This window comes from Octopus bimaculoides, chromosome 11 (genome assembly GCF_001194135.2).
Source record: "Octopus bimaculoides isolate UCB-OBI-ISO-001 chromosome 11, ASM119413v2, whole genome shotgun sequence".
In the NCBI taxonomy this organism is placed as follows: domain Eukaryota; kingdom Metazoa; phylum Mollusca; class Cephalopoda; order Octopoda; family Octopodidae; genus Octopus; species Octopus bimaculoides.
The window spans coordinates 28,137,540-28,150,831 of record NC_068991.1 but is presented as its reverse complement, the minus strand read 5'-3'; the positions used below and the strand labels follow the sequence as shown (position 1 = coordinate 28,150,831).

Sequence of the window (13,292 nt, the reverse complement as noted above, 5' to 3'; positions counted from 1 at the left end):
GTAGGTGCCTTAGGTATAATAAAAAAATATTCAGACAAATACATAACAAAAACACCAGGACTTACAAATATATATAACATACAGAAAATTGCACTACTGGGCACTGCACGCATCCTATGCAAAACACTTTCAATACAGTAACCATAAGAGCATCACAGCAAACCACAGCACATACCCACGGCACATAGAGCTGCGCTTGGTAGTGAAGTGAAAGCACGCTATAAAAATAAAACTACTGAATAATAATAATAATAATAATGATAATGATAAAAAAAAAAAAATAATAATAATAATAATAATAATAATAAGGGTATCCAGTCTATCTCCCAAAGAATTCAGTCTGAGCGACATGGAAAACAATGATAAGGACACTAATGATTATGATCTTTCTAGTATTAAAAAATAATTGCTTCTAATAAGAAAGAAATTTTTGATGATACTTCAGCATTAATTTGAAGATTTATGAAATAGATGAAGCAGGTCAGTCATTCAAGGAGCACATATATCCACTTTTACAGTTTATAAATTCATTAGTAGACTTAATATCATTGTCATTTTGAGAATTGATGAAAATTTATTAGACATAATTTTATACAAGATAAATCTGGACCTTGTCAAGTTTATGCAAAATAGTGGATTGTGCCTTGTTAATTAGGAAATTGAACATAGAACAATACAGTAATATATTTCAAACTAAGTGTATTTCAAACTAAGCTAGAAGACATGAAGTTGAGTCAAGCTCATGGTTCTCTTTTTTTCAAGTGTCCGTTTTATTGTACTAGAACTAGTGTTAAGCAATTAGTGAGAGTACAGTCCGATGATGACATTTCTGGTGTACAATTCATCAATTGTATTTTTTAAGATAAAATCTTTACCTGTATTACTTTCAGGAAATGGCATGGTTGCATAAACTGTGGTGAGTTCTGTAAAGGGAGAAAGAGAGAGAGGATGAAAAAGAAAAATGTGGGAGAAGATAAACTGGAGATAGCTTTTGTGGGGAACAGAACTTAGGTTAGCAACAGACATAATGGTTACAGCAACAATCATAATAACAGATGATACATTAGCAGCATTCACAATAGCAACTCCTGCAATAGCAACTAGCACATTAAGAGCTGACACGATAGCAACACCCAAATATCAGCATACATACTAGCAACATATAACAACAACAACAACAACATAATAGTAACAGTCACAAGGGCAACAGTCTCAATAGCAACAATTCCAATGGCAGCTGGCAAATAACAGCATAGATAATACCAGCACAATAGCAATAGCTATAACAACTAACATAACAACAACAGTCAACAACAACTGGCATGATGGCAATGGTTACACTAACTGCAAGGATAATAGCAACACAGCAATATATAATAGCAACATGTACAATAGCAAGAGGCACAACAGCAACAAACGAAATACCAAATACAGCAAGCATAATAACAACATATACAAAAGCTGGGAGAAACAATATCAAAACACAATATACTTAGTTGCTAAAAAAATTAGTCTTGTTGCTATTATTATGATTATAATTATCATTATTATTATTATTACTACTTTGCACACTGGTTATTAGAGTGCCTGAAATTTATTCAAATGTGCCAGACAGATTGGTGGCCAGTTAAAAAAAAACAAACAGTTAATTTATTCTAAGGAATAGTTAAGATCTGTTAACATATGAAAAGGTATATTTCAGGGAGGCAACTTTTCGTGACTCTTATTTGTCATCTGCATGATCTCCCTGACTCAAGTCCTTAGAAAAGTGGAAATGAGATATATGCTAGATGAACTGGCTCCTGTGCAGGTGGCACGTAAAATACACCATTTTGAGCGTGGCCGTTGCCAGTACCTCCTGACTGGCCTCCGTGCCGGTGGCACGTAAAAGCACCTACTACACTCTCGGAGTGGTTGGCGTTAGGAAGGGCATCCAGCTGTAGAAACTCTGCCAAATCAGATTGGAGCCTGGTGTAGCCATCTGGTTTCACCAGTCCTCAGTCAAATCGTCCAACCCATGCTAGCATGGCAAGCAGACGTTAAACGACTATGATGGTGATGATGATTAAGATCAACCATCTGTTATTAACGGTTGATTTAAAGTTATTTGTGAAAGATGAGGACAAAACTGATAGCTTAACATCTACTATAAACCTGATTAATCAGGATATTAGGATGGTGTTTATAATAAAAAAAATATGGTGTTGTAATACTGAAACTGGGAAAACTAGTAAAGAGTGGAGGGACTGAGCTTGCAAATGGCCAGATTATTAAAGTAGGAGAGGAAGAGTACAAGGATTTGGGATTCCTTGAGTTGGATAAGATCAAAGAGAAAGAAATGAAGATGTGAAACCTGTAATGTCATCTAAATTGAATGAAATGAATAAGACTAAGGCAATGAATACATAGGTTGTGTCCTTCATGCACTGCGGGGCAGGAGTTATTAAATGGAAAAAAGATGAACAAGAAAGCATTGATTGGAAAACTAGGAAATTGATGACAGTGCATAAGGAGCTCCTCGCAAGGAGTGATGCTGCAAAACTTTATGTTGGAAGAAAAAAAGGAGGTAGAGGACTAATGATTTGTGAAAACTGTGTCAAAAGCAAAGAAAACAACCTAGCTTGGTACCATAAAAATGTAAGAGACCTTGATGCAATGAAATCTGTTGATGAAGTAATACCTAATGAATGCAGGAAGAGAATGAAAAAAGAACTTGAAAAGGAATGGCAGGACAAACTTATGCATGGGCATAAGATAATAATTAATAATAATAATAATAATAATATTAATGGTTTCAAATTTTGCCACAAGGGCAGCAGTTTTAAGAGAGGGGATAAATCAAATTCATCAACCTAATGTTCAACTGGTACTTATTTTATTGCCCCTGAAAGGATGAAAGGCAAAGTTGGCCTCGGCGGAATTTGAACTTGGAATACAGTGATAGGTGAAATGCTGCTAAGGATTTCATTCAGTATGCTAACAATTCAGCCTGCTGGCCACCTTAGATCCTAATAATAATAATCCTTTCTACAGGAAGCACAAGGCCTCAAATCTGGGAGAAGGGATTAAGCTGATTACATCCACCTTAGTGCATAACTGTTACTTGTTTAATCAACCCTGAAAGGATGAAAGGCAAAGTCAACCTTGGCGGAATTTGTACTCAGAACACAGCGATGGGTGAAATACTGCTAAGTATTTTGTCCAGCTTGCTAACAATTCAGCCTACTGGCCACCTTAGATCCTAATAATAATGATAGACAATACGAAGAGTGTGATGCAATTGTAATAAATATTTTATTGGTTGAATGATATTTTGACAGCTTGCCTGTCTTTATGAACAAAAGACAGGGGAATTTCATCATATTTACACAAAACTGTTTGATTAAATATTCTTCTTTTTCCTTTTTCTTTTTTTCCCATTATGTCTTTCTTTTTTTTTCTTTTTGTCAGTTGTAAACTTGAAAATTGAAGACTGATGATGTCATTCCATCAATGTAGAAACGCTGGTTTCACTCGTTCAATCTTTTGAATTTGAATTTCTATGTTTCACTTTTCATTTTGAACTCGGCAAAGACAGGTAAGCTGTTGAAATATCGTTCAACCAATAAAATATCTATTACAATCGCATCATGCTCTTCGTATTGTCTATTTACCTTTGTGAGAAGTTACATCAATCCTTTTAAAATAATAATAATAATAAATAATAATAACTGAATTTTGCCAGAGCCACAGCCCCACTGCGGCAGGATATTGAATAATAATGATGAAGAAACAACCATTCTTACCTGTCACTCTTGTATTATTGGTGGTTACATATTCAGCATCTGGAAAACAAGAATAAGGTAAGTGCAATGTGCAAATAAGATATTTTCAAAAAGACCTCTAAGCACTGCAGGCAAGAAGTTGGGTGTAAGTAAGAATAACTAAAACCGATAACAAAATATTATATCAAACAACATATATATTTTGGGAAAGCTTCCATTATCAAATATAAGATAGAAAATAATCCAAGAGTTTGGAGGGAAAATTTCCTGAAATATAATAGAAGAGTTAAACAACCTTTGTAGAATGTAGAGTGATACAATATCTTGTTTTTGTCTTTATTTGTTAGCATTACCTTTATGTTGCCTAACATATAGCCAGCATTAGTTAAAAATATATTTACATTAAATCATAGAAAGACAAAGTGGAATAAGCAGAACAAGATGGGAGACATGGGATAAAGCGTCAATGAAGAGGTCAAAGGATGTGTGATGAAAGAGCTTTGACAGAAACTAAGGTAATAATAACAATAAAGCTGAAGTGAAAACCAAATATATAGTGTGTATATAATTGGCTAAGTATAATAATATTTGTTTCAACACATGATTTCACATCAAGAATCTTGCAAAGCAAATACATAAACATATGTATATATGTGTATGTGTGTGTGTGTGTGTGTGTGTGTGCACGTACAAGCACACGCACACACATACACATTCGAGGCTTATGCTAGGAAGGGAGTGAATATCTGCTGTCAGGTAGGCATACTAAATTGCTTTCTTAGAAATGGAACTCCAGGAAAGATTCTTTTGTTTCTGTGGGAAGGCAATACATATAAAATATATAAACAATAAATTATGAGTAATAGTGCTGAAATTAAATTGTGTTCATTTTTATAAGATTTTAACATGTGTAGTAATAAAAAATTCTAACTTACATGGACAGATTCCACAAAGCCAAGGACATTTCATGGTTACATGAGGATGTAGGGAGCAATCATTGACAGTGTATTTCTTTGAACAGTCTGCAGGATCATTACCCAGGGAGCAGTTCACTATAAAAAAATATAATGATATTACTGTTTGAGGATATTTATGTATTGGGTAGTAATACTTAGAACGTGTTGACAAAAGAGATGGATAGAGGAGAAACAGGGAAAAAGAGAGCAAGGGAGATAGACAAATAGATAGAAAGTAAGGGATATATATCTATATATATGCAGTCAGACACCTTCACATGGTCAATAAAACAAATGTACAAGTCTTTTTTGTTTTTCTATACACTTTTCTATCAACGTCCTCAAACATAGAATTGCATTTCTCAACCACTTTCCTGTTCTATAACCAAACTGTTCATCTGATAGGTTTCCCCTAATAGTACCTACCTTTCACTTGATTCAACTCTATTCTCAAAATAATCTTTGTCACATGACTCATTAGGCTTATCATTCTGTGATTTTTGCACTTGATTGTTTCAAACTTTTTAGGCAAGGCGATGAAAATTGATTCCAGTATTTCTTCAGGAACATCCCCCGAGTTGTAAACATGGTTCACTATCTCTGTTAATTTTTCTACTTCAAAACTCTGCAAAGCATTTACTAGTTCAAATGCGATGCTGTCATTTCCCATCGCTTTTCCACTTTTCATCTGGTCCATAGCCTGCTTGATTTCAGCTGCTGCAATCATATGGCCATCCATCGGCTTGCTTATCTCTGCTTTTTCTTTCCTTCCATCATCAGCGTAGAGAACTTTGATGTAATCGGTCCACCTTCTCTTGACTGACTCATCATCCATCAGAATTGTGCCATCTTCATCTTTAATTCAGCCTGTCAGATTTTTCTCCCTCCTAAATGTAGCCTGTCTAACGTTTTCATACATCATCTGTGCATCTTTCTTCTCCAGCTCTTCAATCTCTTCACAACACCCCTCCAGATATTCTTCCTTTGCTTTTTCGCACATCTTTCAAATCTCTTTGTTCAATTGTCTGTACATCTCTGGGTCATACTTTGCCAGTTTTCTCTCATCCATCCTATAAAGTATCTCTTGATTCATCCACTTATATTTCAAAATTCTTTAAGTTTCCAGAAGCCATTCCTCCGCTGCCTTTATCAGTGCATTCTGCAGGAATTTCCATTCATCTTTCTTCTCCTACTGTGGTCTTCCATCATACTGATCCATGACGTTTTGGCAAAACCCTGTCCTGATATCATTGTCTAATATTAGCAGCTTTAACTGTAGTTGAGGTGCAGTCTTCTTCCAATAGATTTTCTCTAATTTCAGTCTGATTTTTCTGCTAAGCAATATATGATCATTATCAGAATCAGCTCCTGGATACGTCCTGACCCTTTGCACTGAATTTCGAAAGCGTTCATTGATCAAGATGAATTCAATCTGATTCCGGCAACCATATCCAGGACTTTTCCAGGTGTTCAGGTTTCTCAGATGATGTTTGAAAAACGTGCTTGTTATGATCAAACCATTTTCCTTGCACCACCCAACTAGCCTCTCACCTCATTCATTCCTCTGTCCCAGACCAAATGATCCAACAGTTTCACCGTCTTTACCCTGCCCAACTTTTGCATTGAAGTCTCCCATGATGATTTTAATATCATGGGATTTGCACACATACACACACATACATGTGTGTGTATGTATGTATGTATGTATGTATGTTCATAATATATATAATATATATTACATATACAAAAAGAGGTCAAAACTTATCCACACTTTTGCCAAAACCTTCTTTAGGTTGGCCACACTGCCTTCAGCACTCGTGTGCTAAAAAGTGGTAGTCTGGTGGTTATATAACCGAGGTTTGACCTTGATCACTCCAGTTTTCTTTCTTGTGTTATAGTTAAAGTATGGTTGCTCTGCTAGAGGTGTGCAGTAAGGAAGAACAGAGATCAGTGATCAGATCTTTTTGGTCTGAAGGTACAACAGGCATTGAAAGTCATCGCAAGCTTTTAGTTTAAGATGGGGAGAGTACTCTATTACATAGAAATGTATATAAGTAGATTGAGAAGTTTAAGAATGACTAGACAGGACGTCCATCAACCCCCACTACTGACTTGAAGATTCAACAAGTTCAAAAGATGGTTGATGAATCAATGAGTAACCTTTGATGAAGTGAAATGTTCACTGCAAATTAATCATGGTTCTGATACAAAATCATCCATGATACACTTCGCTTCTGTAAAGTCTGTGTGAGATGGGTGTCAAGAGAGCTTACTGAAGTTCATAAGTGCAATTATGTGGAGATTTATCAACCTTTACTCGACTGCAACAATGATAAAGGCAAAGATTTTTAGGAGAGAAAAGTCACATGAAATGAGGCCTGGATCCACCACTTTGAGCCAAATTCCAAATGGCAGAGTACGGAATGGAAACACTCAGAATCGCCAATGAAAAAGAAATTCAAGGCTCAAATTTCCACAAGAAAAGAGATGCTAACTGAATTTTGTGACTCAAAAGGGCCTATGCTGGAACATTACCTGGAAAAAGGGTCTATAGTCATCAGTTTAGGCTACAGAGAAATGCTGGCCAAGAAACTGAAACCAGTAATTCACACCAAACACCAAAGTCTATTGTCAAATCAAATGTTATTGTTGCACGAAAATGTATGCCCATATATGGCTGCCCACATCATCGAAACTATTCGAAAATTTGAGTTTTGAATTGTTGGAACACCCTGCATGCAGTCCTGATTTCACCCCTTCTGACATACACCTCTTTTTACCACTCAAACATCCTTTACAAGGTCATCAATTTGCCATGATCAAAAAAATAGAGGAAACAGTGCATGAATGGCTGCGTGACCAACCAAAAACCTTCTCCAATGGGATAAGCAAGCTTGTGAACTGCTGGAAGAAGTATATCGAGAAGCAAAATGATGCAGTCTCTCAACCCCAGCGTTTGTTTTAATAAACCACAGAAACAAAGGTGTGCATAATTTTTGACTTACCTTTGTTCATGTGTGTGTGTGTATAGGTTTGCCACTAAATACTGTCAATGTAGATAGAAGTATACTTACTGCCGCAAAGTGGTCCAGATGTAAAAGTGTTATTTGTGCAGTGGCACTGACAGGTTTCAGGGTCCATGGTGCCGCCATTTAGACAGACATCACCCTGACAGTCTACAAAATAGAAACATAAAAAAATATTACCAATGACATATAAATCAACGAATCAGTTTGATAGAAATTTTATGTATTGGTTGTGCTGATAATGATGCTGCACTGGTAATGGGAAGATAGCAGGTTCAAACCATGCCACTGTAATACTTGGCAATCTTTCAGAGAAAGTACACGAGAGGTCAAACTGGTTGTTTGGCAATTTCTGTAAAAAAATTCCATTTAATTTTTTTTGCAGCTAAATCGCTTGTGTCTATGTATCTTGTATGTATGTATGTGTGTATGTATGTGTGTGTGTGTGTATGTATGTGGTTGTATTTGTGTGTATGTAAGTGTTTATGTGCATGTATTTTTTATATATTTCTTTTACTTGTTTCAGTTATTTGATTGTGGCTATGCTGGAGCATTGCCTTAAAAGGTTTTTGTCGAAGAAATCAACCTCGGGACTTATTCTTTGTAAACCTAGTACTTATTCTATTGATCTCTTTTGTCAAACCGTTAAGTTACAGGGACATAAACAAACTAGCATTGGTTGTCAGGCAATAGCAGTGGCTGGGTGGGTGGGGACAAACACAGACATACACACACAAATGTATACATATATACGTATATACAATGGGCTTCCTTCAGTTTCCATCCACCAAATCCACTCACAAGATTTTGGTTAACCTGAGGCTATAGAAGATGCTTGCCCAAGGTGCCATGCAGTGGGATTGAACTCAATCATGTGGTTGTGTAGCAAGCTTCTTACCACACATCCATGCTTGTACCTACATGCATGTATATGTTTATATGCATACATACACAAATATACATACATGCACATGAACACATACATGCATATACTTGCATACACACACATAAACGCATATATACATACATACGTATACATAAACATAAGTAATTCAGCTGAAAAAAAAATTTAAATAAAAAATATTTACAGAAATTGCTGTACTTTGAAATTGCTATTTCATGTACTTTCTCTGAAAGATTGCCTAATACTTTATTCTGTTTACATAAAAAAATCAGCCCTTTCTTTTAATCCCTTTTCTGACATGCAAAATCAAGTATTCGGTTCAGAATCCTTTTAGTTTCAACTTCACATTTTATTTCATTTATGCTGCTAATGTCTTTGGTGAAAATCATATATGAAATGTTTGTCCATTATAATGAAGACATTGTTAGCTTAAAGAATTCTGTGTCAACAAAAAGACTGGATTACTTTTGACAAAAGAAGTGTAATACCAAGGAACATTTTTACCACTTCAGAATGATTAAATTGTGATATTTTGGATCACATTCTACCCCATTAGTGTGCGTATGGACATGCACGTGTTCTTCCCGAAATATATATTTACGTGTGTGTGTGTGTGTGTGTGTGTGTGTGTGTGTGTGTGTGTATGCATGCATATGTGCATGTGTGTGAGAGAGTATAGTTAACAGACCTGTTAAAGATGTATTTCCTGAACATTCTTCATAAGGACGGGATACGTCTGACACTGAGCTTTCTCTGAAGTAAAAGAGATACATACAGTGTTATAACCATAGTAGCAACAACAAACATCAATAAAAACAACAACAATCCCCACCACTACCACTACTATTACTACTGCTACCACCACCACCACTATGACACGATATATTTATACTTTTACAAGAATAGTATTAGTCTGTTGAACAGTTCCAGTCAGAATCTCTCACATATCTTTTCAGTTTACACTGTTGTTGTTGTTGGTTCTAATATTGCACTTTTAGGCACCTTGCATAGGTACATCAGTTGAGGCGCAATGGCCCAGTGGTTAGGGCAGCGGACTTGCGGTCATAGGATCGCGGTTTTGATTCCCAGACCGGGCGTTGTGAGTGTTTATTGAGCGAAAACACCTAAAGCTCCACGAGGCTCCGGCAGGGGATGGTGGCGAACCCTGCTGTACTCTTTCACCACAACTTTCTCTCACTTTTACTTCCTGTTTCTGTTGTGCCTGTAATTCAAAGGGTCAGCCTTGTCACACTGTGTCACGCTGAATATCCCCGAGAACTACGTTAAGGGTACACGTGTGTGTGGAGTGCTCAGCCACTTGCATGTTAATTTCACGAGCAGGCTGTTCCATTGATTGGATCAACTGGAACCCTCGACGTCGTAAGCGACGAAGTGCCAACAACAACAAATAGGTACATCATCATTTTACACTGCAGGAGTCTTTCTCTGTGATAATGAATGTTTTGTTACTTTGCAAAACCTTATATATTTTCATTATATGGTTTTGTTTCATTCATTTTTAAGGTCATGCTGGAACAACACTTTCAAAGATACAGTCTACTTCAAATCAATCTTAGTACTTGTTTGATAGTTATTATATCAACATCAGAAGACTTAAATGTAAAACTCTCACAGGGAGGATTTGAACTCAGAATATATAGGCATGTAACCAAATAGCAGAAATAGTTACCTTTTTTTTCTGGTACCTTAATAATAAAACTAGCAATGATAGATTGACATCTGCTCCAGAGAGCATAGTGTTTCATAACTGGTGGTGTGTTGTTGGGTAAACATATATAATGAAATTGCTTTAAACAAGAAATAGCAAAAGTTTTAAACCAATTATAAGTAAATGTCTCACAGTAGAGATATACTCCTGATGTTTGTGCATTAGAAGTATGTATCTTAAACTGTCGAGGGAACCTGAGGAAGAAACAGACCCAGGAAGACATGAGATGAGGTGGTGAAGCATGATCTTTGGATGTCGAGTCTCACACATATGATGACTAGTGATCGAGACCTTTTGTCGATTTGCTGTGCTTGAGAATACATGTCAAGCCAAGTGAAATCGTAGTTGTGGCCAGTGGTAGTGACATGTAAAAGGCACTCGTGCTGGTCACATGTATAAGACATTCATGCTGGTGACACGTATAAGGCACTCACTACACTCTGTGTAGTTGTTGGTCTTAGGAAGGGCATCCAGCCATAGAAACCAAGCCAAACCAGACTGGGGCCTGGTACAGCTCTCTGGCTTACCAGTTCCAGTCAAACTGTCTAACCCATGCAAGCATGGATAAAGAACACTAAATGAACACTAAATGATGATGATGATAATATATGATGAGGATGATGATAATGATGATGATGATGTGTCTTCACAATAGGGAGATACTTCTCCTGGTGGCTGTACCACTGGGTCTACAGGAGTATATCACCTCAGAGCAGATACATTCTCCTGATGTCGGTATTATTAGTTCATTAGGAGAATATTTCCATGCTGTAGATGGCTGTACTGCCAGTTCATCAGGAGGGCTGTACTCCTGATGAGCTGATTATTTTGCTAATTAGAGTCACTTGCTAATGTTATAAAGGAAATGAGAATATCACAAAGTAAGGGCATACTCCTCATACTGTATTGTGAGTTCATCCGGAGTATATCACTTCAGCATAAATATATTCAAGAATGTCACACAACTTTATATCAGTTCATATATAAATCCCTGATGCAAAGATAGTTGAGCTGGAAGAGCAATGATGCTAAAATGGTCTACTGCAATGTATTAATGAGCCTTTAGAGATACCTAGGTGCACTGTGATGTACTGGCGAGGGGTCAGAGATATCTATGTGCACTGTGAATACCTAGATGCACCCTAATTTTTAGAAAACATAATTTAAAGGTTTGTAAACTCAATACAAATACATGAATATCTTGAAAACGAAAGATTGATTCCTCTAGGATTGATAAAATATAAGCCAGTAATAAATTGGGTCAATGCTAATATGTTATAATCCCTCTAAACCAGTGGTCCCTTGGGGGTCCATATTAGATTTTGTTGCTAAAATTTATCGGCAATAAATTGGTTAAGCTTCTGCAATACGCAAAATATTTTAACAATTCTTTTATACAATACTAATAATATTTAAATAATAAAAATACAATAGAATTTTTTAAACATCAAATGGCTATGAAGGTCCATACAAGTAAAATAGAAATCAAAGGAGTTCATGGACAAAAAAAATGACTGAGAAACACTGCTCAAAACCCATATGTGACTGCTGATATGAGAAACCTATTTATAGACCAAGTCATTCCCATAAACATTTTTGTTTTTGGGATATCTCTCTCTTTACTCTCTTTTACTTGTTTCAGTCTTTTGACTGTGGCCATGCTTGAGCACCGCCTTTAGTCGAGCAAATCAACCCCAGGACTTATTCTTTAGAAGCCTAGTACTTATTCTATCGGTCTCTTTTGCCGAAACGCTAAGTTACGGGGACATAAACACACCAGCATCGGTTGTCAAGCGATGTTGGGGGACAAACACAGACACACAAACACAGACACACAAACACAGACACACATACATATATATATATACATATATACGACGGACTTCTTTCAGTTTCCGTCTACCAAACCCACTCACAAGGCTTTGGTCAGCCCGAGGCTATAGTAGAAGACACTTGCCCAAGATGCCATGCAGTGGAACTGAACCCGGGACCATGTGGTTGGTAAGCAAGCTACTTATCACACAGCCACTCCTACGCCTATGTATATTTTATTTTATCCTCCTTATCTTGGGCTTTTCAGGCCTTGAATATTACAGTATAGAATTAAATATTGGTGTAACTTCCATTAAACCATTTCATTGGTCTTGGTAATTCTGGTGGTGCCCATATTCTTGGAATGATATGGGTGTTGCTTACTCATGGACAGGTTTTGTGTCTAAATCTTTGGGTGCCCACGCAGCCTCCTCCCTAGTAGTAGTAGTACCTAGGGCTCCCTTAAATCACTGACCACTTGATCATGAGCAGTACTAAGTTACCTAGTTACTAATAACAGGTTTGCATCAGCCTGTCATGGAATTGGTCACAAATACCAGTCAGTTTTCAAGCCAACAATGACACAAAAGAAACAAAAACAAACAAAGCTTCTTATTGTCTTCAGAAAGAAAGGACACATTAAACGATGTAATCTTAAATTTACTTCTTATTTCTCTAAGAACAGACATAAACTTCCTGTTAACAAAGAGTCCAGAACTCCAACTAAAGAGTATAAAAACCCACAGAATTGTCTTCCCTTACACACACTTCCTGTCTTGACACCACATTTCCTGCTTAACACAAACTTTCAACCCCTTTTTTTAAAACAAAACACAACTCTCAATTCCATGCATCCTAATCTTTCTAACATTTATCTACATGAATTACCATTGAACTTTAAAAGCTCAAAGACAATATAATGTATTGGTATATTTATTTTTTCCTATATTTTTTATTTTTTTGTAAAAGACATTTTCATTCTCCCTCTTCTTGAAAATTTGCCATGCAATGAAAGCCAGTTAGAAATCCGTTTTAATCCTCCTTATACACATTTATATTAAAATATGCTTTCAGTTTAGCATTCTGCCTTATTATTATTCT

The 13,292-nt window shown here is 36.3% G+C and overlaps 1 protein-coding gene across 1 annotated transcript in view; it reads right to left on the bottom strand.

Moving 5' to 3' along the window:
* Nucleotides 1-13,292, bottom strand: part of LOC106883929 (uncharacterized) — a 136,339-nt gene that overhangs the window by 14,847 nt on the left and 108,200 nt on the right. Inside the window, exons 15-19 of the mRNA XM_052971708.1 lie at nucleotides 9,339-9,403; nucleotides 7,795-7,896; nucleotides 4,700-4,816; nucleotides 3,786-3,824; nucleotides 876-923 (exon numbers count right to left, since the gene is read on the bottom strand). Coding sequence (XP_052827668.1) covers nucleotides 876-923; nucleotides 3,786-3,824; nucleotides 4,700-4,816; nucleotides 7,795-7,896; nucleotides 9,339-9,403 — 371 coding nt within the window. The remainder of the gene's footprint in view (nucleotides 1-875; nucleotides 924-3,785; nucleotides 3,825-4,699; nucleotides 4,817-7,794; nucleotides 7,897-9,338; nucleotides 9,404-13,292) is intronic.